The 27,406-nt window shown below is 35.0% G+C and overlaps 1 protein-coding gene across 6 annotated transcripts in view; it reads left to right on the top strand.

Moving 5' to 3' along the window:
• LOC128996059 (oxysterol-binding protein-related protein 3-like) overlaps positions 1 to 26,921 on the top strand; it is a 58,573-nt gene extending 31,652 nt beyond the window's left edge. For 3 of the 6 annotated variants that reach the window (XM_054421210.1, XM_054421216.1, XM_054421211.1), the window contains 11 exons: positions 242 to 480; positions 1,764 to 2,007; positions 8,898 to 9,070; positions 9,600 to 9,812; positions 10,844 to 10,961; positions 12,080 to 12,252; positions 13,103 to 13,250; positions 14,463 to 14,589; positions 15,034 to 15,156; positions 20,950 to 20,985; positions 22,693 to 26,921. In XM_054421210.1, the coding sequence (XP_054277185.1) occupies positions 242 to 480; positions 1,764 to 2,007; positions 8,898 to 9,070; positions 9,600 to 9,812; positions 10,844 to 10,961; positions 12,080 to 12,252; positions 13,103 to 13,250; positions 14,463 to 14,589; positions 15,034 to 15,156; positions 20,950 to 20,985; positions 22,693 to 22,801 (1,703 nt within the window). In that variant the 3' untranslated portion in view covers positions 22,802 to 26,921. Of the gene's footprint in view, positions 1 to 241; positions 481 to 1,763; positions 2,008 to 8,897; positions 9,071 to 9,599; positions 9,813 to 10,843; positions 10,962 to 12,079; positions 12,253 to 13,102; positions 13,251 to 14,462; positions 14,590 to 15,033; positions 15,166 to 20,949; positions 20,986 to 22,692 lie in introns of all 6 variants that reach the window. The other 3 variants (XM_054421212.1, XM_054421214.1, XM_054421213.1) reach the window with 3 other exon arrangements.
• Positions 26,922 to 27,406: the final 485 nt, after the last annotated feature.

Raw genomic sequence — 27,406 nt, forward strand, 5'->3', positions numbered from 1 at the left:
CTCCTATATGTACAAAAATGTTCTTAAATAATTTTGATTTTTAAAAAACCTAAGATACTTTATTAATACTTATATTAATTCTTGATTTTGAAATGGCGACCATACGAATGTAAGTATTTTAATCCAAGTTTGAATGAAGTTGAGTGTAGAGGAAAACCATAACAGAAAATGCTCAATGGAATCAGTGAATAATCCACAGTCTTCAAAGTGTTATTGCAAACTTTGGTGTTGGTTGTTCCAGTCCACTCCAGTCTGAAGTCCGTCCTGTACACGCTCAGCACGGAGCGGGAGAGGTTGAAGAGTGCCCTGGAAGCTGAAGGCAGTGCAGGCAACAGCGGAGTTATTGCTACGCTGCGCAACACGCTGCACCAGACCATCCAGCAGAACAGCGAGCTGCGCGCACGACTCAACCGCATACACGAGAGCTCCGACCTGAGTGACCTCTCGGAAACTGTGAGTCCACAGCACCCGGCGCCAGTAGTGAGTCACTCGCACTTTGCTTCTAGCAATAAGTTAGGTTAAGAAATGTTACCCGTGACAAAATATTGTTGTAAAAAAATCCATAGTTCACAGTTATAGGTTAAGGATGTAACACAAAGCACAAGGATGTTGGTTTTAGAAACTGTTTGTAAGGGTCTTTGGGCTAGTTTTACAATGTTCAGGTCAAATATTTTGGCATGGATCTCGGGCCAAAATTTAGGGTAGGTACTTTGGAAAGTATGTTTTTAAAATATTATTTTAATTATAATACTGCATTAGCTTAAACAATATTGTACATTATCTCACGCAACCTCTTTTGCTGTCACGGCGGAATCGGGATCATCTTCCACGGTCAGTGAAAATGTGAACATTTACCACTGTCGCAGAGACATTATAATTGTCTTCTGCGATTTTAGCAAAATTGTCAATTTGTTATCGTATACCTTCGAAAATTAAAGCTCACACACATCTATGACCTGGCCTGAGCTTGGCCCAAAAACTATTACAGCTATAAATGCTCCCTCAGCCCAACTATTTACCCAACCCGAAAATATAGCAGATTTACTTTTTGGGTTGATGGCTTACTTCAGTAGACTCTATGCTTTCACAGAAACAATTATCACTTAATATATCATAAATTTTTTTACACATTTACCTCCTCTATTTCGCTTCTCTCACCATCTATATAATAAAGACAAAATTGAACACTTGTGTAGTTCAGAACTGGTTTTAGCAGCACAATCACATTAAAAGACTTGCTTTTGTAGATTTTATTCACCTACACACTTTATTATAGTTGCTTGCTTTGTTAGACTTATTCTTACACATCATGAGTATGTAAACTTTGAGTATGACAAATTTTTTTATTAAACTACAAAAAGACTACATACTGTTTTAGGGCCCCTTATATCTTCTAGATGATAATAATTTAAAATATTTTATCTTATAGATTAGGTATCATCTGTTTTTTTATGTAAAAAAAAGAAGAAAACTGATAAGATTTAAAAAAATTCAGATGAATGAGTCTACTGAATGTTCTATTAATTAAAATTTCATTTAATTTCTTAGTTTTCTTTCCATGATAGTTAATGTGTCGAGAAGAGGTTGTAGTTAACTTGTCCTTTGAATTGAGTAAACATAATAGTGACACATTATGTTAGCAGTTTTATCCAGCTACCTCTAAATTTTTAATAAAGTATTTTACCTTTAATTAAGGAATAAATGAATGATAATCATATTAATGTATAATATTGCTTATACAGTACATCACTGCCTAATTCCAGGTGTACGACTGCTTCCAAAAACCTCTGCATCAGTCGCTTTCGTACAGTTCCTCGTGTCTCAGCGCGTCAGAGTTCTTCGACGCAGAGAGTGGCGAGGGAGAAGGTGCTGGTGGGGAGGGTAGAGGAGGAGGAGGGGGAGGCAGTGATACGTCGTCTGAGGCCGGCTCTCTCACCAGTGAGGAGGGCAGTGTGAGCAGCGAGAACAGTGAGATGGGCGGCTCAGAGTACAACCCCATGCAGCCTTGTAAGTGTCGTGATTTAAGCAGTGATTATATATTATTTATTAAAGAGTGTTTGTCTTAGAAGGCTGCTAGTTCGGTTTGGAGAAAAATATGTAAAATTTTGTTAAGTTTAAAACTGGACCAAGTTGTAATTTTGATCATCGAGCTTTTAGAAATCAGAAATCAGAAAACATTTTTTACATTTTTTACATACTGTACATTTTTTAGTTAAGGGTTACAGTTAGTTCTAGATAAAAAATTAAGTAGGTGGTTTTGGTCAAAACCCAACTTGGTTTCCATTAATCTAAGGTTTGAATAAGTAAGGTGGTTTTAGCCGGTACGAAATACAAACATTGCCTACTCCTTTGTATACCCTCTTAAGATGGCAATTCGAGAATATGAAAGAACACCAGAGAACTGCAAAAATCAAGAATCGCACAATAAACCAGACATTACAGGAATAGTCAATTAGCCCTTACAGCTAATGGCAACTAAGGAACCTACAGTTTATAGTGGAATCCGAACCAAATTTTTGCCTTGGTATATAGGAATTGGTTTAATTATCAGGATAGTACTGTGGATAGTCGTAGTACTCACTCATGCAGACTTTAATCCACACCAGGGAGTATTGCATCCACAGTGCATGTCTATAAATATCCACAATTCGGACCTTCTATAGTCCTCGCCACCCTAACTTGAGGCAGCCCAAGGCCGCACGCCGTATATCTAGTGCGGCCTTGGGCTGCCTCAAGTTAAGGTGGCGAGGACTATAGTAGCTGGATTACAGGACGACGCCACCCGTCCCAGTCTAGCTTCTATTCGTTTAGCCTCTAGGACGACCCACAATGCCCTGGAATGACAAAGTAAAGGATGTTAGCTTAGTTTGGCTTCAGAAATGGAAGTAGACCAAAGAATGTTGAGGCAGTATGCTGGTGAGGCAATTAATAAACTTGATTTAAAATGGCCACAGGAGTAAGTGAAAGTGGGCAAGATGATTCTAGCCAGTAACACCAATGAACATTATTAACTAGCTAACTTCATTCAACACTCACTCAGAATTCATATTTAGACAAAAAACCCCACCCACAAGTGTTTGTTGCTCCCTAGTCATCGTTTGAATTAAATTAAGGATTTATACAAAGTGGACACGACAGGGTGAAATTTTGTAATGTAAGCCTATTTTTAAGTTGAACAAACTAACAGGTATTAATATTCACAATTAGAGAATCATAAGTCACTGTTAACATTTTCTGCTATTTTCCTTCACCGTGTATTAATTAAAAATATCCATCTTAATGGTGTTAATGATGTGTGCCTTAGAACTGTAAGAAATGCTAATAAACTTGGATTAGTCCCTAAACAAATAACACTGAAATTTTGGTAGACCATACTTATTTTATAGTATAGGCCTACATTGAGAAAAACAAAAAAAATTCAATGCCCAAAAACTTAAAATTGTTTACTCACAGTTGGATTGGAGATTTAGATCATCTGATTTTTTGTAAAACTAACATCATATGTTATTTAAACAAAAAAGGTTTTGTTTTCAAACCTGTTGTTGTCATAATTTGTTTACAAATATAAAGATCTTTTATAAAGTAACCTATGTTAATAATTTATTTGATAGGATTTTTAACTACAGTTATTTTCCTTGTGATTATTGTTTTTCTAAATGTGCTATCAAAGCCTTGTGGATTTTATTAGAAATATATATACTACAATTTTTGGAGTGCCAACCTTAGAAGGAGGTAGGTGTGAAGTAAGTTTTTAAACCTGAGCTTTTATTAAACAAAACTTTGGAATTATTTTACTTAATAAAATATTGTAACTAAACAATATTTCAAGTGTAAAATGTGTTATACATATTCTAAAATGCATATTACATAAATTAAATTAGTATGTTGCTTTGTAAGTTCAAGGGACCTTTGTACTATACCCCCAAATAATGACAACTGAGGCATTGGGTTCAAAATTATTGAGAAAATGTCACAAAGTAGCAAAATATTTAAAACAATGCGGTGGAAACATTGGTTTAGTTACTCATACTCTGTAGCTGTGCACTACTAACTTGTTTCAAAGCATTTTTTAGAAACAGTTTTAATTTAATTGACCAAATACATGGCACAATGAAACAAATCTCGTCCTAATAGGCTAATACTAAACACTTTCTTGTTTCATTTCAGATCTCTTAAAAATAAGTTTAAAGGAAATACCATAATTTGTAACTTCAAACAATTAGTTCAATTGACTTTTGAAATTTGGTTTAGAGATCTCTCGATTAATGAAATTTGCAGTATCTGTAGTTTTGCTGAGATTTGCAGTGCCAGAAGATAAGCAGGACTAAAATTAGCTAGTTAGACTTTGATAGTTTAAGTTTATATTTAGTAGTACTTAGGGGTGTGCGATGCATCGAAAATGCATCGAAATTTCGATTCGATTCGATTCGATGCATCGAATCGCGATTCGATTCAGTGGTGGTCAAAAAACGATTCGATTCATGAGGGAGTCAGTATCCATATACGAAAAACGCCTGCAGAAAGTCAATGCAATACCCGCAATACAGGAGCGCGTTGCGGTTGCGTTTCCTTTACGAAGGCGTTCTTATTTAATACATTCTTTGCATTAAATATAGCTTTAATTGTTTTATAATTTTTTTTTTTGACATTGCAAATGATGAGAGGTTTTGTTTTTTGTCTTAATGTAAGCAGTGTGAGACATGTTTTACTACTGTTTAAACCTTACCAAAACAAGATAGGCTACTCCAAAATCATTCTAAAAATAAGTCTGAAAAATTTTTACTTAATACTTAACTAGCAAGATTGATGTTTTAGTCTGATAAATTTGGTATTTTTGTTAGGGGTCTGTGGGTCCCCGAATTTTTCAGGTCAGGTCAAAGATTTGTTTAAAAAAAAGAATAATTTATTTCTAAAGAAACACTCTTATATTAGGCCTATTATATCTATTATTACAGAGGAATTAAAATGTTCAAATGAGAATTAAAGTTTAAGTTTGGCTCACGACCTTTAAGAATAAAGACACAACAGAGCAATTGCCGCACTGCCACTAGCCAGAGCCAGTCTAGTCGTCTACTGACAAGAGTGACAAGACAAAAGCCGTGACGCAACACTAACAGTGCAAAGAAAACAAAGTAAAAAAAAGACTATTTATACAGACATACTAGTTTAATCATTTATTCCATACCTAATTAAAAATATATTTTAGTATTTTACATAATATAAACAAAAGAAATATCTGATATAGTAAACAGATCTGTATCTTGGTTAGATGGGGTTTAAAAAATATATTTTTCTAAAATCCAATACAATATTTACAACTCACAAATTACAATGAATTAATTTCTTTGAAAATGATCTGTTATAGTTTTGTGTTTTTGAATAAAGAAATATATTTTTTTGTCTCTACTTCCTTGTTTCATCACTTGCATTTGTCAGCAATTGGAGCAACCGGGTGGTGTAAGAGGGGAGGAGGAGGGTCTATGACCTTGAATGCACACATCGTTGCCCGGGCCTGGCTGGTGAGAGTGGTTCATTGTTTTTGTTGACATACTACTACCCGTCCTTCAGAGAAAAAGACCCTGCTGTTCCAAAAACATTGAGGGTAGTTTAAAAACATTGACCTGTGTTGCTAAGGGCACTAGAAGTTAGCATTTAACTTTCTTATCTCTTGATTTAATATTATTTTAATCTTCTATATATATTATTTAAGTAAGAGTTACTTTTCGGGTACCTAATTAATTGTGATATTGTTTGGCTTTATTTTATGGATTTTTAATTCTTTTCATTCATTAGCTATCAAAATCAGTTGTTTTAGGATTTTAATCTCTTGCAGTAGGTCTATACTACTGTATGACATGATATGCATTTTTTAGTCCTTACTAATTATACCATAAACAATGTTTGTATGTTATTTACTGTTTTTGAGTTTTATAGGAAATTAGTTTACACAATATCTTTTCTTCAATGAGTTCTCCACTTGTCATGTTGCTTCTAGACTATTACTATTTTAGGCCCTATAAAAAATAATGCCTATGTAAAGCTGTAGGCCTACTGATGCCAATAATAGATAATTCTTTATTTATTATGATGTAACAAATAATGTAAGTGTGAGGTTATTATACTAAGGAGGTTAGGAGGCAGGGAATGAATGATACATGTTGCATGGTGGAAACATATTATTTTTATTTTCTTCTTGCTTGCAGTCCTGAAGCCGTTCCACAGGCCCTAAACTTGTGATATGTTAATTGATTTGTTAATGGTCTTTTTTATATTAAGTTCTATTCAAATTTGTTGTAATTTAGCTACCTATTTAGTTGTTTAAACAGTTATTAAAATGAGAATGAATGTCTTGATAAAAAAAATGATTCTCTTCTTTCTTGCAGTTGAGCCAATTCCAAGTAAAAATTATGAAATAGGCAAGTAAAGCAGCTCACTGGTATTTCCAGCAATACAGGTTATTCTAATATATGATTTAAAATAAATATTTGTTCACCTAAAATTCATATGTTAAGTATGAATAGGCCTAATACCACATCAACAAAAATTTGTCTTACACAAATGTGGTAAATTTTAATTTATTGTTAATCCACTCAATTGACAATTATGAATAGAAAAATACCGTATTGCTTCGAATCGAATTGCATCGAATCGAATCGAAAATCTTTTGAATCGAATCGTTGCTTCGAATCGAAAATTTTTTGCTGCTTCGCACACCCCTAGACTCTCCTTGTCCTAATTAATCCTAAGTTTCAAGTTAGATAGTTAAAATCAAACATTTTTCAGAGCAGAACCAAAATGAGGGTGAACAGATTGTTGCCGATATCCTCATGTCCATTATTTACTGTTCACTGCCTTCACCCTCGGAACTATATTGTGCTGAATCTTCCTCAGTGAAATCCCTTCCAGAATCTCCCTCAGGAACCCTTCTAGCCTTGCCAGGACCCTCTACCTCTCCTAGTCTCAGTGGTAAATGTAAAAGGAAATTCTTTAGGCGAAGTCGCCCTCTGAAAAATGTTCACATGGAAAGAAATAAGGAAGATTGTGAGTCGTACATCCAACTGTTTACTTTGTAGTGGCCATGTTAGGTCTGAATCAAACTGCTACTCTCTGGAAACCTTACTCCTTTTTAATAACATTTGATTATAAAAGAATACTAAACACAATATAGACGACCTAGTGTTGTCAATTGTCCTGCTGAAAATAGAAAACCATCAAAAAGCACTTAAATAAGGATGTAACATTTAAAATTCATCTCTAGGTTTTGAGGAGTTTTGTTAGGATCACAGTACCTGAATGAAAGAGTCCACTCTGGCAAAAGAAATGATTTATATTTAAATGATTGATTGAATAACTTCTTGATCAGCATTGTACGTGTTATTAAATTTACGGAAAGTAAATATAAGATATGTCTTATACAGGGAGCGGCAGAAATATCTGACGGTTTTCAAGCGAGTACCGTCCGGCAGCCAAGTGGAGGAGGGTGGTGGGGAGCGGCTCATTCTCAAGGCCAAGTGAGACAATTTTAGTCGCCATAGAGCAGTGGACCGGTATACATCGCGCGTTTGTCGTTGAGGCGTATTTTAAAAATGGCGATTTTGTTGTTGATAGCAACGTAAGTTTCGTAGGCATTTTAATGTGGCTCGTGGGAAACCTATCCCATCCCGAAACACAATCGGATACCTTTAGATCCACAGGATCAACTGCAAAACGTAGGCCTACAGGCCGTCCAAGGTCAGTGAGGACGCCGGAGAACGTGGAGCGAGTGCGACAAACTGTGCTAACGAGCCCGCATCGCCCGGCGCGTGGACAAGCTGCTGCTCATGGCATGTCTGAGCGCTCTACTCGACGAATTTTGCACTCAGACCTTCACTTTCACCCATATAAAGTAGCAATCGTCCAACAACTTCAGCAAAATTGGACGGCCTGTAGGCCTACGTTTTGCAGTTGATCCTGTGGATCTAAAGGTATCCGATTGTGTTTTGGGATGGGATAGGTTCCCCACGAGCCACATTAAAATGCCTACGAAACTTACGTTGCTATCAACAACAAAATCGCCATTTTTAAAATACGCCTCAACGACAAACGCGCGATGTATACCGGTCCACTGCTCAATGGCGACTAAAATTGTCTCACTTGGCCTTGAGAATGAGCCGCTCCCCACCACCCTCCTCCACTTGGCTGCCGGACGGTACTCGCTTGAAAACCGTCAGATATTTCTGCCGCTCCCTGTATCACTTAAAACATATATTTACGCTTATACTGTTACTCACAAGACGGTAAATATACAAAAAAGATGGTAAGTGGTGATCGATTTTGATAGGACACTCCAATCATCATCAGACCCAATAGGTGAATGTTTTTTGATAATATTAGAATGTTTTTTGCCTATTGGGTCTGATGATGATTGGAGTTTCCCATCAAAATCGATCACCACTTACCATCTTTTTTGTATAGTTACCGTCTTGTGAGTAACAGTATAAGAGTAAATAAATATTTTAAGTGTTAAAAGACGTATCTTTTATTTACTTTCCGTAAATGATTGATTGTCTGATGATCAGTGATGACTTGTACTAAGGGACTTTGGTCAAACTGCTACTCTTTGAAAACCTCTCTCCTGATAGATTACTTGTATGTTCAATTTTGATTAAAAGCTCATACTGTACGTGACATTATGTTTTTTAACTAGCCCAATAATAATAGAGAGGCCTACCGTTATTAGTGGATACATCTATCTACGAGCATTTATCACATAATTTTTACCTATTCCTTTTTACCTTCCTCCTTTTGCTCTTCTCTTTTTTATTGTCTTTTGTCAATTTAATGTTGTTTTATCAAATTGTGATGGAAACTTATCACAAGCATTGTGAAGTAAAGTGGGGAATTGTCAATTGTTACAGTGGACGTATGTAACAGTGGTGCTAACATGACAGGTCGTAGGACCAAACTGCCTGCGACACGACCCAACACCGAGGGCTTGTCTCTGTGGAACCTCCTGTGTAAAAACATCGGCAAGGATCTCTCTCAGGTGTCCATGCCTGTCGCGCTCAATGAACCTCTCAACATGCTGCAGGTCTGTGTTGTGCAAACTGTCCTAGAAACTGTTTATTTTATATAGGAAGTAAATACATCCCTAAGATTACGAGAGTATAGTTTACAACATCATCAAAGCTGAAACTGTTAGGTTATGTCTTTTGGTTTTCTTATCTACACTTGGTCGATGGGTGGCCCATCTTACTTGAACCCCAAATGGTCGGCTCAATCAGCGGTTTTAAAATTTGATTTTCTTTACTAGGCAAAAAGTATTACTTAATGACCAATATGTATTTACAATACCTGCCAGAAGTTCCAATTGTAACAATCGTTACATGCTGCGGGGTGCCATTTTCCACCCAGAAAGAAAGTTAAATCCCTACGAGTAACATTGATAATGGTTTACACACACAGCAAATTAGACAAGTTTGATTATCTTAAGACAATTGGCACATTAGAGAAGACATTACTCCGTCCACAAGTAGGAACAGACGAATGACTTACCTTTGGCCGAAACAACACAGGCAGATCTTACATTTCTGCCAACTTATCTGTTTGTCGTGTTTCAGAGGCTGTGTGAGGAGTTGGAGTACAGTGAGTTGCTAGACAAGGCCAGTGAGATGTCTGACCCTTACGACAGGATGGTGTACGTCGCGGCGTTTGCAGTCTCTAGCTACGGGTCCTCCTACTTCCGAGCAGGCTCCAAACCCTTCAACCCTCTACTGGGCGAGACCTACGAGTGCATCAGGGAAGACAAGGGCTTCAGATTTGTTGCTGAACAGGTGAATATTGCTATAATTGTGAAATGTGGGGTTTAAAATAAGTCGTGCTAAACTTGTTTTTGTAGAAAAGAGCACTTGACTTACGAATATATCAGGAGAATGTAATGGAAACACAACTAACTTACCCAAGAATGGAGTAGCAGACAGCTGATAGAACAGAATAAGTTTGCAACAAAATTAATTTAATATTTCACCTTTAAGACTTCTTGAACGGAGAGGGAAATGATGGAATAGCAATTACAAAACTGAAACGTCTAAAACTTTTTTTGGAAAGCTTAGTTGTGTGCTCATAACTTCTTCCTTAATGTAAATGTGTTAATGTTCTTCTTACTCGTCATGCAAAATGTAAAAATATTAGTGGCGAATTAATGGAGTTATTCCACAAACTACAGTTTAGTATAGTTTAACACATTTTTCTAAAACCATAATGAAACAATAAAATAACTGTTTGTACTGTAAAAAATGGAAAACCTACATGGGCTTTGGATGTCTTTGTGTAGGTATTGAAAGTAATATAAAAAAACAAAAACAAAAAAAAATCACATTAGGTTGTACCAATTGTACAATTGTGCTATAATTAGGCGTGGTCAGATTAGTTTGTAAAACGTCGAATCACTAAATAGTTATTACTAGATCTACAACCTAACAAAATTGTTAATTTCTCTGTGTTCTTTGTCTAAATTATTCATTGCTGTCATAATTGATTTTGACAAAACATTCTGTTCAGTTTGATGATTCTTTTGTGAATCAAGACTCTCTTAAAGGAGGTTAAAATGTTGTTCAGTATGAACTTGGTCCTTTTGTCATCGACTGTATATTGTTTATTGAATCTTTTTGTGATATCACTGGCTGGTATAGAGTGAATCACAAAGCGATTAATTTGTATCCCCCTACAGGTACAAGTGAAACTATTTATACCTTATGTGAGGTGGAATTGAATTAGAACAAATCAATTTTGTACTAATTAAAATGTGTTCGTGATATTTACTGGACGTTCAAGGCTTCACACTAAATATTTTACAATTTTGCAGGTGAGCCATCACCCGCCTGTCAGCGTCTGCTACGCGGAAAGTAGGAACTTTATCTTTTGGCAAGACGCCAGAATAAAAACTAAATTCTGGGGGAAGTCCATGGAATTCCAGCCAACAGGTAGGGTAAACTGTTTCTACACTTTTTTAATACTTTAATACCTTTCAATAAAATGAAGATAATCAATGAGTAGAGGTGTGCAGATATCCGAAAAATTGGGTCGAATTCGGTTCGGTTTGGATATCCGTATCCGAACCAAGCCCAAATTTGATATCCGACACTACCCGTTACATATCCGATTTTTTCAGATATATTTTGACGTTTTGGTATCACACGTTCTGATATCACGATTATCAGGCATTCACTTAAACATTGCCTTGCCATATAAATTGTTGGCATAAACATACAAGGTATACACTAAAACATTGCCTTGCCATATAAATTGTTGGCATAAACATACAAGGTATACACTAAAACATTGCCTTGCCATATAAATTGTTGGCATTTAAATACAAGGTACACACTAAGGCATTGCCTGACCATATAAATTGTTTGCATCAAGATATACGGTATACTTTTTTGTTAAGTTTGAGTAGGCTGGGAATTTAAAATTCAGTTTTTATAACCGAACCAAGATTATTGACTTAAAATATCAAAATTGTACAGTAAGTACTTATTAAGTACTTGAACGTCAAACTATCCGAATCCCGAAAATATCTGAATCCGAACCTCTAATTATCCGGTCCGATCCGAACCGAGCCTTAAATATCCGATCCGAACTGAAATTTCACTATCTATATACCTCTAACAATAAACAATGGATTTAAAAATTATAACAACAAACAATTTTGAAATTATGATCATTTTGTCAGAACAACTTTTTTAGTGTTGCATTGTTCCTGATATTGACACAGCTAGTCTCGTCTTTAATAACCTCTGATCGTCTGATTTTCTAAAATTATAAAAGAGTATATGTTGATGGTATTTGTTGATTATAGACTTAAATCTCAACATTTAGGATAAAAACTCTTAAAGTGTGGCACTCAGAACCGCTTCAGCAGGCACCCCCTAGTTTAAAAGAATTTAGACCCCCTGTAATTTATTTTTGACAAATTACAATCAAATCTCATCTTCTGAGTTTAAAGAATATTAAAAGAGAGAACATAAAATTTTAGACTTAATGTAAATGGTTACAAAAACTAAGAGTACAATAACATGAGGTAATCGTCACTGTGTAGGCTACGTCCATGTGAAGCTGATGAGGCCGGGGGGTGAAGGCTACGACCTGTACAAGTACAACAAGGTGACAACCTGTGTACACAACCTGTTCAACGCCCAGCGCTGGGTCGACCAGTACGGGGAACTCAAGATAACCTCTGGCAAGATCACTTGCAAACTCACATTTGTCAAGGTCAGTGACAACTGCTGTGTTTTGGAAATTAGTAGTATATTTTTGGATAAATCATATATGATGGCTGGTGAATACTTTTTTTCTTTCGGAAGAAATTAAAAGTTTTGTCTTGGAATGGTTCTCGGTCCCAACGACAAAATGTCAGTGATGTTATTACAAGATTGCATTTATGTTTTAATTCAGGTGTGTTCAGGGAATAGGGCTGCTGATATGTTAGAGTACTTAGAGTATTAATATACTTACTGAGTTTTGCTTTATCTACTACTTAAATACAAGATTTCAATATGGAAGATGTCTAGGCACCAGACAAGACCCCAATATTTCAGTTGGCATTAAATTTTCCCCAAAACACGTAAAGTTTTATAATGCATGCTCAATTTTATTACACAAGTTTATACACTAATAGCTTAGTACTAATTTAGAAAATCCCTGAACAATTCTTATTTTATTCTATAAACCAAATAAAAAAAAAATATATAAAACGGGCGATTCAAAAGTTGTACTATGGATTTTACCAAACCCATTTGTTAAAAGATGTTGAATAACTTCTCAAAAGGTTAGGGATATTTTGAAATATTAACACATTCACTACTAACTTACACAAAGCCATCTATTGTTTTTGATTTTCATTACAAGGACTATTAAATAATCTTGCATTAAAGTCCTGGAATTTAGTCACACTGTGCCTGTCCTGCTAATATTATTCAATGTTTACTTCTGAAATGTTATATGATTTTTGTCATAGTACTGCTTTAAGGCTTTACATTTAGTATTTCAAGTTTAAAACAAGCTTTTGTCATATCACCCATTCTATTACATATGTGACATATGGTGTTGGTGTGTTATGCAGGCGAGCTATTGGTCGGCCAAGAGGCACGAGATCCACGGGTCGGTGGTAGACGAAGACGAAGGCAAGGTGGTGAGGAACTTGTTTGGCAAGTGGAGTGAAGCGTTGTATTGTGGCGTCGCACCTACAGCCAAGTGTGTCTGGCGGCCAGGTCAGTGTCTCGAGTAGCTTTGCAACGGGGCACGAGTCTAACATAACAAAACATATACTTACAAGATGCTAAAAAACAGCTAGAATCACCCTCTTGTAGCGTTGTTCGTTGTGGAGAATGTAGAGTAACTGTGGTTTACTTATGGTGACAACAGGAGGTTTGTATTCATCCGACGTTCAATTGCCATATTACAAGGAGTGTGGCTACATATCGGCCAATAGTGTGTAGATATTCAACGATGTTCACTCATTTTATTTGAAATTTATAAAAACAACTGCTCAAATAGTAAACCATTTTGTTAGTTGGTGTCTCATTTCTGCAACCCAAAATGTATCAATACTGGTCATTCCTGTATTCCACTATCTTATCCCTTGCTTTACTTGATACAATTTAAGCACAGGTTGGACAACTTCCCAACCAGTACTAATACTCGGGTGGGGGGTTGTTAATGATATTAGATGTGTGATATTCGATTACACGTTTTGACACTCTTATGTTGTACCGTTTAATTTTAAGATAAAATTTTATTAATATATAGATAATCTTCTCCAACTAGTACAAACTGTAAAGTATCTTTTAAAGGTTTGTAAAAAACAGTATTTAAAATATATTGATAGTTGGTAATCTTCAAAATAAGTCTCTTGATTTCAATTCCATTTACTCCATTAATCCTCACTAGTTCATGAGCTCTAAAACCAAAAGATATTTTTTAGTTGCCTGAAGGGCCAAATTATAGAGCTATATGAAATAAAATGATTAACTAAAAAGATTACTTTCTGTACCCTCCATATTTCTGACATTAAATAGAGTTAAGTTTTAACCAAGACTTACCCACAACACAACGGAGAAAAGGTGCACTAATCAATCTCACATTATAATACAGTACATGAAACTTCTAACAAAATGAGATTGGGCCACATGGTCCGAGCCTTTTTATAACCTCTTTTGTGACGTATGCACTCTGACTTGGTTCGAACAAGGAACAGCAAATCAGAGGACTCATGGTGGTTACAGGCTTACAACATGATCAAAAAAACTGTTAGACCTCCTTCTTTACTTTTGAATAAATGACAAAATTTTAAAATTCAAAATTCATAAAATTGTTACAACGCTTCTACCTCCAAATTAGTACAATTTGTTAGTACCCTATTCTATGTATATATATTTTAAATGTGCTTGTGTTATTTGTTTTCATCACCTTCTGTTTCACAGGTGCAATGCCAGAGGACTACGAGCTTTACTATGGCTTTACAAGGTTCGCAATGGAGCTCAACGAGTTGAACCCTGACCATGCGAAATATCTGCCCAACACTGACACTAGGTTCCGTCCTGATCAAAGGTGAGAATGTTAATTGTTGTGAAAACTAGTAGAACAGACATATAACCATTGTGCACAAACCTTACTACAGTACGGTCCACGAGAGTCTGCAGTTGAGGGAGGAGCCTATTTACCACAGGACTTTGAAGGAGCCAATGAGGATAAAGCGGTGTTGCCAAATCTGATAACCAGCTGAATACCAGATGATTTGAAAATATTGTTTAGTATATTTTAATTAGTGTCGAGAATTAGTGAACGGGTGATGTTGCAACGTCGCGCTAGTCCAGTCTTGCTATTGGCTGCCGCCAACTGCATACTCTCGTGGTCCCTAGTATGGATGTGATACCAACCTAATGCATTGGTTGTTCACTTTGAGGAAATTGTAGCGGCATGCACAACTACAATAGAAGCAATAAAATCTATTACTACACTAGCTGTTGCAATAATGTAACTTGTTCTCCACAGACTCCTGGAAGAAGGTAATCTGAATGGAGCTGAAGCGATGAAGTTGCAGCTGGAGCAAGCGCAACGAGAGCGACGCAAGAGCTACGAGCAGTCGGGGGCCGCTCACGAACCTCGGTGGTTCACGTATGTGTTGTGAGTTATAGTCACTCTTACCCTGTGAAACACCCCCTGTCCAACATTAATGTGCAGTTAAGAGACCAGATGAATAATGTCAATGTTTCTCTATGTGATTTGAAAACAGAAAATGCTCTAAAATTTAACTACGAAAACACAATTATTTAGTAATAAATGATAATTGTGTGTAGATTTTGTCACAAGATAATAACCAATTAATTGACCATTGACCATGGTGTTAAAAACCTAACTGCACACTAATGTAAGACATTTATGGCAGAGTGCTCTTTGGGATATTTTTGGAGTTGATTAATACTTTGTTGAATAATTATTGAGGAGAAAGGAAGGATACACGACCAACCCACCTGAATAAAGAGTCAAAGGAGGTCAATAGAACACATCAAAAGTACACATTAAACTGTTATTTCGTCCCTTTCAGAGCTTCTTCAGAGGTAGAAAGTAGAATGGCAGTTACAGTTCTGGCACTGTTTTAAATGTCTGGCAGGCTTGCCAACACTTTTGTCTACACAAAAAATTATAAACTGTATATACACATATATATTTACACCATTGATTTTACTGTACTACTGTTGTTAGTTGTGTGGGTAAGGAATATTTTGGAAGGAATTTGGGTTTATCTTATGTTTAAGTTGGGTGGATTTTGTGAATTTTTAACAAATTGATAGGCCAATTCCAATCTTCTAAGCATGGAGCTATTGCATTGGTTCTTTGGTAGGGATTTTACAGCTTTTGTGGTGTAGCAACTGTCAAATTGGAGGTTGTGGTTTAGGGCATGTTGTGCTATGGGTTGTTCTTTGTTGGTTTTAACATCATGACTGTGTCCATGCATCCTTTTTCGTAAAGTTTCTGTTGTTAGGCCAATGTATTGGACAGGGCATTGGGTGCATTCCAATTGGTAAATCAGGTTTTCTGAGTTGCTGGTGAGGTGTCCTTTGATTTTGTATTGTCTATTGTGGAAAGAGCTGTAGAATGTTTCTGCTGGCTTGCGAATGTTGCAAGATTTGCACCTTTTCTCATTACAGGGGTAAGAGCTGGGGTTAGGTTTTTCTGAAGTGTCTGGTAGTTTGGGATGTACAAGTAAGTTGTTCAGATTTTGAGGGTTGTCTGTATACTTGAGATGGAGATTTTGGAGAAGATTCTTGGTTAGGCTCGATATATTATAAATATAGGCTATGTATATTTTAAATATCAAAGAAATCGATCACCACTTACCATCTTTTTTGTATATTTACCGTCTTGTGAGTAACAGTGTAAGCGTAAATATGTTTTAAGTGTTATAAGACGTTTCTTTTATTTTCTGCTGTATTGCCTTATGTTTTTTATGAAGTTAGAATCATGTAATAGTAGGGGTGTGCGATGCATCGAAAATGCATCGAAATTTCGATTCGATTCGATTCGATGCATCGAATCGCGATTCGATTCAGTGGTGGTCAAAAAACGATTCGATTCACGAGGGAGTCAGTATCCATATACGAAAAACGCCTGCAGAAAGTCAATGCAATACCCGCAATACAGGAGCGCGTTGCTGTTGCGTTTCCTTTACGAAGGCGTTCTTATTTAATACATTCTTTGCATTAAATAATATAGCTTTAATTGTTTTATATTTTTTTGTTTTGACATTGCAAATGATTAGAGGTTTGTTTTTTGTCTTGATGTAAGCAGTGTGTGAAATATTTTACTACTGTGAACCTAGCCAAAACAAGGTAGGTTACTCCAAAATCATTTTAAAAATAAGTCTGAAAAATTGTTACTTAATACTTAACTAGTAAGATTAATGTTATAGACTGATTCATTTGGTATTTTTGTTAGGTGTCTGCCGGTCCCCGTCCCCGAATTTTTGTTGGGGCAAAAGAAAAAAAAGAATAATTTATTTCCAAAGAAACACTCTTATATTATTATATCTATTATTACAGAGGAATTAAAATGTTCAAATGAGAATTAAAAATTAAGTTGGCTCACGACCTTTAAGAATAAAGACACAACAGAGCAATTGCCGCACTGCCACTAGCCAGAGCCAGGTCTAGTCGTCTACTGATAAGAGTAAGAAGACAAAAGCCGTGACGCAACACTAACAGTGCAAAGAAAACAAAGTCAAAAGAATAGAAAGACTATTTATCCAGACATACTAGTATAATCATTTATTGTTTATTCAATACCTAATTAAAAATATATTTTATTATTTTACATAATAAATTATAAACAAAAGAAATATCTGATATAGTGAACAGATCTGTATCTTGGTTAGATGGGGTTAAAAAAATATATTTCTAAGATCCAATAAATTACATTGAATTAATTTCTTTGAAAATAATCTCTAACAGTTTTGTGTTTTTGAATAAAGAAATATATTTCTTTGTCTCTACTCCCTTGTTTCATCACTTGCATTTTGTCAGCAATTGAAGCAACTGGGTGGTGTAAGAGGGGAGGGGGAGGGTCTATGACCTTGAATTCACACATCGTTGCCCGGGCCTGGCTGGTGAGACTGATTCATTGTTTTTGTTGACATACTACTACCCTTCCTTAAGAGAAAAAGGCCCTGCTGTTCCAAAAACATTGAGGGTAGTTTAAAAACATTGACCTGTGTTGCCAAGGGCACTAGGCTAGAAGATAGCATTTAACTTTCTTGTCTCTTGATTTAATATTATTTTAATCTTCTATATATTATTTAAGAGTTACTTTTCGGGTACCTAATTAGTTGTGATATTGTTTGGCTTTATTTTATGGATTTTTAATTCTTTTCATTCATTAGCTATCAAAATCAGTTGTTTTAGGATTTTAATCTCTTGCAGTAGGTCTATACTACTGTATGACATGATATGCATTTTTTAGTCCTTATTAATTATACCATAAACAATGTTTGTATGTTATTTACTGTTTTTGAGTTTTATAGGAAATTAGTTTACACAATATCTTTTCTTCAATGAGTTCTCCACTTGACATGTTGCTTCTAGCCTATTACTATTTTAGGCCCTATAAAAATAATGCCTAGGTAAAGCTGTAGGCCTACTGATGCCAATAATAATTCTTTATTTATGATGATGTAACAAATAATGTAAGTGTGAGGTTATTATACTAAGGAGGTTAGGAGGCAGGGAATGAATGATACATATTGCATGGTGGAAACATATTATTTTTATTTTCTTCTTGCTTGCAGTCCTGAAGCCGGTCCACAGGCCCTAAACTTGTGATATGTAAATTTATTTCTTAATGGTCTTTTTATATTAAGTTCCATTCAAATTTGTTGTAATTTAGCTACCGGCACCTATTTAGTTATTTAAACAGTTATTAAAATGAGAATGAATGTCTTGATAAAAAAAATATTTTCTTCTTTCTTGCAGTTGAGCCAATTCAAGTAAAAATTATGAAATAGGCAAGTAAAGCAGCTCACTGGCATTTCCAGCAGTTATTCTAATACATATGATTGAAAATAAATATTTTTTCACCTAAAATTCATATGTTAAGTATGAAATAGGCCTAATACCACATCAACAAAAATTTGTATTACACAAATGTGATACATTTTAATTATTGTTAATCCACTCAATTGACAATTATGAATAGAAAAATACCGTATTGCTTCGAATCGAGTTGCATCGAATCGAATCGAAAATCTTTTGAATCGAATCGTTGCTTCGAATCGAAAATTTTTTGCTGCTTCGCACACCCCTATGTAATAGTATATTACGTTACTAGTCCTGAAAATAAGTGTTTGCCGGACAAGTGTGGTCATTCCCGTGCGAGACGAAGTCGAGTAAGGGATTACCATACGAGTCCGGTAAACACATTTTGGACGAGTGTCTTACGGTAGTTTACGCCACACTACTAAATCTGTACAAATCCTTATATATTACCACCAACTAAAGGACTAAAAATCACTAGTCATAACCTCTAAGAGAGGTTATGTTTTTGTTTATAACTACTCATTGCCACCCAAATACAGTATAATCAGCTGATTGGTGTCCGGTAAAACTCATTACAGTACAGTAGTACGCAATGAAACCCCATTTGATTAAGCTGACAGCAAACCATTTGATTAAGCTGTTTTCTGGACTAAATCCTTGCGTGGGAAGTTCATCAAAATAGTGTAGTGTGGCGTAAAAACATTTCTTTTAGTTTGTCATTTAATTGTGTTTGTGGCATGTTTATGAGTCCATTGGGGCAACATGCGTTGAAATGTCAATTTGTGGCCTCCTCTGTGAAGTGAAATGCGCCTAAATACATGCAAGTGCTGTTAAAAGGACCTAGATTGTGAGAAACAACACTCAACTCATTTTCCAGCGTTCTTCTGAAGGCAGGTTGTAAACCAGCTTGTGGATTTCTTTCATATTTAGGCCTTACATGACGTTCTCTTTCTGCATTTCTTGTGTTAGTTGAATTCCTCGATACTCTTCCACGTCTTGCAGGTCCTTCCCTACCCTGATAAGTTACTTCATCACTCATTATAAAAACAAAAAAACTCCTGGATACTCTTTCACGTTTTGCAGGCCAATAAACCCCCCCCCCTGCCCTACCCTGTCTAGTTACTTCACTCATTATAAAAACGGAAAACCAAAAAAATTAAACAAATACATTTCATTTTGAAACATTATTTAACAACATTGACTTTCGGAATAAATGTAAACATTGCAAATAAATAAGTAACAGCTGATTAGAATGCAGACATTTTTCAGTCCCCATGCTTATCTTATGCTGGATATTTTACGTTATATCTCGTTTTCTGGTAACTTTATGGGAATTCTGGTATTTTTCCCGAGTCCCTGGGGTCAAGACCTTTAATTTAAGACCCCTCCCACTTTTCTGCGACTTACCAGACGTCCACAGTTTCCATTCTTACAGTTACCAGACGGTGCCATTCTAGTCCCCATGGCGGCCCCCTTAATCTGTAGGTAGTGCTTATCAAGAAACTGGAAATTGTTTTTTCCCAAATTAATTTAATCAGCTGCATGATAAAGGAAGTTGTAGGGAGTAAACCTTTAGGTCTGTTTTGTAGATACTGTTCTGATGTTGTTAGGCCATGGATATGGGGGATGTTGGTATAGAGGGAGGTTACATCTATCGTTGCAAGGAGTGTGCCATCTGGTAGAGATTGGGGTATACTGTTGAGTTTGATGAGGAAGTCATTAGAATCTTTTATGTATGAGGCTAGGTTTTGGACCAGTGGTTGTAAAAAAGAATCAACGCAAGAGGATATCCTCTCTGTTGGGGAGCCGCAGCCTGAGACTATGGGTCTACCGGGTGGGGGATCGTGCCTTTGTGGATTTTAGGTAGGATGTATATTTTGGGTGTGATGGGTTCTGTTGGAGTTAATAAACTTGCAGTTTTAGGGGAAATGTTGTTGGATTTATTTGGAGCCTTTTAGTTGTTGGAGCCTTTGTCTGCTGGGAGGATCATGATCGATTGATTTGATTTCAGGGTTGAGATGGCTTTTCTTTCATCAGCTGTTAGGTTGTGTTGGGCAGTGGAAGTCAGCTTATCCTCAAAAGATGGGTCTGACACATCTAGTTCAAATTCTGCCCTTACTTGAAGGGCATGTATGAGTCTTAATGAAATTATATATATAATGTTACTTCACCCAAGGAACAACAAATACCTAACTAAATTAACAGACAGATCACATAAAATTAAATTAATGTTGGATAAAGTTATTTTGTAAAATGCAATATCCATTGGTGTTATTAGTGTATTTCTATACTTATGTCATTTAAAAGAATCCAAATATGTAAATTGATACTTTCAGTTATAGTTTTACTTTACGATTTTACTACACCATAAAAATTACAGGTCTTGTCCATATCGGGAATTAGAAATGTTGGATGAGTGAGTTATTAAAAAAAATGTTTAACATTATCCTTGTATGCTGAATGGCAGGAGCTTAGTTAGCCTAATTCCAAAAGCTTATCAATGTTGCCAAAGTCCACTGTCAGATATAGTGTGTGCTTGCTAAACTGCGTTGTTGCATTTTAAAGTGTCGTAATTAAAAACAGAATTTAAAAAAAATACTCCATATCCCCTAAGTTAAGCAAGTGTTTCTAACTTGTTAAGGTTGTTAACACGTTCGCTGCGGGCCATCAAATGGCAGGCGTAGCCCCAGTGCGGCGCAGCCCGCAGCGTCGAACAAACCCGATTGCCGGGTGTTTGGCTCTCATATTTCGGTATGACGAATAGCAAATAACGTGCGGTGATGTCCTGTTTTATAACAAGAGTCGACGTAGTTCGCTAAACTCTCACATATAGCAGCACTGCTTGGAACGTAGCCGGCCCCATCGTATTGCCAATTGGAGGGAGAAAGACGGGACAACAAGTTGATTTTTAAGTTTGCCAGACGGGGATTTTATAGAGAAATTTTACTACCAACCTACAACACAACAAAAAGCAAGTCACCCACTACACGCTAACGTGGAATAGGTCTGCCTTCGCTTCGACCGACGCTAGAGCAAAAACCATGATATACGAAAGGCATTGCCGAGCGTATCCGATCGGTTACGGCAGCGTCTGAACAGCGCTCGGCCCATATCCGATCGGATACGCCCGCAGTGAACGTGTTAAAGCTTTGCTATGATTAACAATTAATACTTAGTTAGTTAGTGTTAGATTTAACTGTATTATATAGGAAAACAAAAAAGTTATCATGCATGTGTAGGATAAAAAATAGTCTGATGAAATATTAAAAATTAATCCCACTTGAAAGTAAATTTTACTGACAACACTTTTTTCAAGGATCATAAACAGACAACTCAGTAGATTGGTGCTTTGCTCAAAACTCACTGCCTTTTAAAAATGTCTAAAATGGCTTCCTAGCTTTGAGATGTATGTAGGTTTGTACTTACCAATTATATGTTTTTGGCTGAAGTGTATAACACTGATGAATTCAATAAGACAATAAACCTCAAGGTACCAATAGGGGAAATACCGTTCACAAGTTTAGATTTGGCATGTATTATTAGATCAGCTTCACAGTAAGCTACTTTAAAAATCTTGTTATTGAAAAAACACTTTTAGCACATCTTTAAGCATGACATCAACTTTGACTGTGAACACTGAAATATACATCCTGTCAGTACGGACCAGCTTGAGCCGATCACCTACCTCAACAATACGGACGTGCGAACACAAAACAAAATCTTAACCTCCTAGCAAAAATGCTCTTTGCAACAGGAATACTGCAGTGGACTTAAACTTCGCAGGGTTAACTTCATCTGTTACTGATCAGTTACCACGCACATGATTGAAGCATGTGTCTAACCTTTTTAAATGTTTACTTTTGTGTTATTTAAATTTGACGATTGTCATGTGAAGAAAAATAAAAAAAAACATCCTTGTGCCACCTGATTATGAAGGTGCATGACGGAACTAGTTGCTTTTACAATTTAAATTGATAGCCTTTTGGCAGTTATTTAAACAGTTTTAAATATTATTTGGCAATCAAAAGCCTGTTAATTTGTTTTAATTAAGTTTAAGTGTCAAGATTACAACTACTCCTAATATGATAACATTGATAACTGATGCCAAATCGTTTATTGACAGGAAAAGCGCGACAGACAATGGCGAGGAGACGTGGGAGTTCAACCACAAGTACTGGGAGGTTCGCAAGAGTCCGGGATTTGTCAACATGAACATAGAGCCACTGTGGTGACTGCTCTCTCTTCTAGTGACTACGCTTGTAAAATATGTTCCAGTATTGTTAGGATGTAAATAAATATGCGTAAAACATGTTATAGATTACAAATTCTTTTTCATCTGTCTTCAATCAGCAGTATTGTAAATGAACTCACATATCTTTTCTGTAATTACATAAATGTTTTCACGGTAGCTGCACTGTTTACGAGATATTTTGCCTTAATGTTTGAAGAAGGAGTTGGAAATATTTCATAAATATACCCAGCTCGGTTTGGTTCTCGTCCCCGCCCGGTGATGGTATCAACTAGTAAAGTTTGGCTCAAGATTACGTATTGGTGTGGTTTCTGGGCTATTAGTAGTATTCATTGAAAGTCATGTGTGTGTTTTTGTTTAGAAAAAAATTTCTTAAAAAATATTTGATCAGTTTAGTAGTTTCTATTAAGTGCAATGATTCATATTGGGGGTTCGAACATATCCTGAAGAAAATAAAAATTTGTAAATTAAACTAGTTAAATCCTTCATTCAATTTACCTGATTTCTCAGTTAAAAATTGGCGCAACCATGAAGTTTATTTCATATAGACTTGTAAATAATGGTCTAAAAACAATGTGAAAATGAAACATTGGAGAAATAATTGGAAATCAGGTTAAGAAATTACAGTATTTTACAATTTTTTATTATTTTATCCATGGAGGACAATCATAAATAATTAGCATAGAAAACAGCATATATAATCCTTGAAATTGCTCTTCTTTAATCATAATCACGTGAAAAAGATAGGATTTGATTATTTAGATTAGATATATTACAGTAAATGTAGTTTAATTTACACCATGCAACAATGTGAATTAATTGATCCACTTTCTAAATCCCTAAAAAGTTGACAGAGGATTGTTAAATTGTATATATCTTGTGAGAGTTAGATTTAGGAAACTTCTTGTCTTCTTTGGCTTGTGAATGTGTGCTATTCATAGCAGACAGCTTCTAATAGAATAACTAATTGTAATGTAATACGACACTTTTGGTATATATCAATTTATGGTTTTTGTATACTTTGAAAGAAAAAAAACGACTGCAATTGGCTTGCTTTTTTATGCTAATCTACCTAAAAATAAAAATACACAAAGAACTTCACCCTTATTTAGTTTTTTTAATGGCTTTTACTTCAACTGGAACAATACTTAACTAATGTTTTAAATGTGATATTCTTAAACGTTAGGCCTATTTTCTTGTAAATATTTGTGTTTTGATAATCATTTGCTTTTTGTCGTTGTGTTCACAAAACAGCTTTGTGAGACTGTAATTTTGGTGTTCATGAAATTTGTGCTTTGTATTATACTTTCAAACTGCTTAAACCTTAGGTTAATCATAATTACGCCTAAGTATAATTTTATAGTTCGTTTTGTCAAAAGAAATTCTGTTGTTTGTAGCAACAGAATTTCAACCAAAATTAAACACATTCTAGTCCTTTTAAAAATTGGTAACTTACTGTGACTTTTTTATTCTTGTTGTATGTTCTAAAGTTTTTTTTTATATCTGTTATGGTGCTTTAGTATTAAGTGTGAAAAAGTTATTGTTAATATTGAAAACTAAATTTGTTCATGTATGGTAAGCTGTTAAATTTATTTTTACAGATAAATTCTGTCATCAAATATATATATAAAGATGTTTCACCATCTAAAAAAATGTATAGATTATAAAACCAACCAGAGCTTAACTGCTAAAATTAGTCTTTTTCTATTTACTCAAATTTCTGTCTTCCTTCATTTTTTTACTCTTAAAGACATACATGTTAGAATATTAATTAATTGATATTTAATTTGTTTGTCTCTTACATTTTCTCTTATTCATGACACTCATTTCATGACATCTAAGATAGCCCAGCATGATAATTATAACAAAGACGTTTTCGTTGAAAATCACACATACCTAGTTTTTAAGTTATTTATCGTCCAACTTAAATAGTTCATTTAGTGAACAAAATCTTGTAACAAACCAAATAGTTAATCAACAAAGCATTTTTGAATAGGTTTTCTAAAGACAATTTTTTAAATAATTGGCTCCAAAGCTTTTCCATTATGATGGAGTCCTCTGTAAATACAACACTAGATTCAGGCTCAATATTTTTTCTTCGAGAGTTTGTAATATTTCATTGTATTTATTGTGTATATTAATTTTATAAACTTTTTTATCACTTAATGCCATGCTTAAATTAAATTAGTGGCCATTTATATGAACATATTAGTATGTTTTATGTTGTTAATATATTAATTAATTGATCCTTGTAATCTAATAAAATAATGAATATATTCTCTATAAGTTAAGTAACACTCTAAAAGAAGTTGTTGATGTTATATATTAAAAACCTATTAGGTTCGCTTTAAGTGTAAGTTTGTCAGTTTCAACCAGAAAACTTTTGAGTTTTTAAAGATACAAATAAAACGAGAATTCCGTCTGAAGAATTGATTGCTTTGTGCATACAATGTGTTACTAAATCAGCCCCACCTGTCAGGAATGTTGTGTTAAACATATACAAAAAGTTCCTAAAAATTCTTTTATGTCAATAGAACTCGGCCTTGGTTGTAGATATTTTAGTAAGGAGTTTTTTTTTTCAGGCATGTTTCTTGTACATGGACGGTAGGAAAGAAATTATTGATTTAATTGTGTCAGAGTTTATCGCAGTATTTAATACTCGCTTGTTACATAAAGGAAATATACACATCCCGCGGATAATGCCTGTACAACGTTGAAACTAATTTACTAAACATGTTAAATATATTCTTCAAGCAGGATTGATCAATCCAAGCCTATCTTAGATTGCTTTCATACATGTTTTAAGTGTTTTGTCAACTAAAAAGTAAAAACAAAATAGGCTATTCAACAAACAAATTTCATGTTAAACAGTACACTCAATTAACTTTTGTGTTTCTATCTCAAATTCCCCTTGTACTGTAAAATGAAGGGCCTAACAAGGTGTGAAGATTACAGTCGGTAAAGCCTTCCTTCAAAATGAAAAAAACAGTAGGTAATTCACATTACTTTCAAAGAAAGATTTTCTACCGACTATTACACTTGCAATATATTATAATTCAATCATAAGGCTAAAAAATATACGAATTTCTTTGGAACTTGTAATTGAGTGTACTCAACAAAATTTTCTTAATAGCTCAATTATAGACTTTATATTTAGCAAAAGAGATTTTTGTAACCACAATCAATGATCTGGTTGATATAACAGTCCAGTCAAAAAAGGTTTAACCTCCGAAAAAATCTGAACGTTTTGAAACTTTGCAAACTTATTTCTAGGTACCTAGGGAAGATTATATCAAATGTCCCCATAAATATAAGACGAGCTCTATCGGCAATTAGCAGAAACAGGGCTTTTTGGTTTTTGGCAAAAATCTCTATAACCGTTGGTCGGAGTTAAAAGTGGCCACATATGAAATGAAAGTTCATTAAATATTAAACAAAAATGTCATTTACTTTTTTTTATTCCTAATGGTTACAGAGTCATAGGGCTTTAAATTATGGCGTTTTTTCTTAAACTGTTGGGGTGCGAACACTGGTGCAAAGTTAAGTACAGACAGTTTGAGAAAGAAAAAAAAAACGCCATAATTTACCACCTTATAACTCGGTAACCATTAGGTAAAATTAAAGTGTAAATTTCATTTTTGTAGAAAATTTAATGGGCTTTCATTTGCTATGTAGCCACTTTTAACCCCGACTAACAGTTCTCGAGATTCGGTTCTTGAGATTTAGATTTTAGCTAAAAACAAAAAAAGTTGCCCAGTTTTTGCTAATTGCCGCTAGAGCTCGCCTCATATGTATGGGAACTTTTGGTATAATATTCCCTAGGTACCTAGAAATATTTGTGCAAAGTTTCAAAACTTTCAGATTTTTTCAGAGGTTGGGTCATTAATTTATATATTTTGACTGGACTGTAAAATATAAATTCTTTTTCTTCCAGCAGTGTTATCCACAAGGTTTTACATTTTTCTTGCTTGATTGTACGTACAGCAGGAGACTACTTCCAAAGCATAAGTCACTTGTCCGTACTTTAGTAATTTTATTGCTTGTTATTTTTTCTCTAACTTAAAGGTTTAGGGGCTGGATTGAAAATATATGTAAAAACTTGATACAGTTTGTTTTATTTTCCTTATAACAATTTTTGCACTGTGGTTTCAGTTTGGATTTATTTCGGAATGATAGATAGCCTACATTTTGTTAGGTAAAAAATAGAACAAGGGAAGGAATGAGGTTAACATATATATTTGTCTGCCGCCCTGGAGAATACTCAAGATCATTGGCATTATTCATATTTTGTAATATAATCTCTAAGGGTGGCAGACCGATATATCCGTCGACCTTACGTTTTTTTAGCCCAAGATATAACTTATTTGTCAAATAAAATTGTATTATCTTCATAACTTTTGTACAGTAATTAGTTCACCTCTAAGGAATAGTTATTTGTGCAACTAGTGAGAAAAGTGAGCAATTGACTCACTCGAGAGAAATCCTTACTCACGAGCCGTAGGCGAGTGAGGAATGGTTTCTCGAGTGAGGCAATTGTACTTTGAACTCGAGTTGCACATTATACTTTTCCTACAGTTACCATAAAACA

Source organism: Macrosteles quadrilineatus, unplaced genomic scaffold, assembly GCF_028750875.1.
Source record: "Macrosteles quadrilineatus isolate MER2022 unplaced genomic scaffold, UCM_ALF_1.0 Scaffold_5__1_contigs__length_97177068, whole genome shotgun sequence".
NCBI classification, from domain to species: domain Eukaryota; kingdom Metazoa; phylum Arthropoda; class Insecta; order Hemiptera; family Cicadellidae; genus Macrosteles; species Macrosteles quadrilineatus.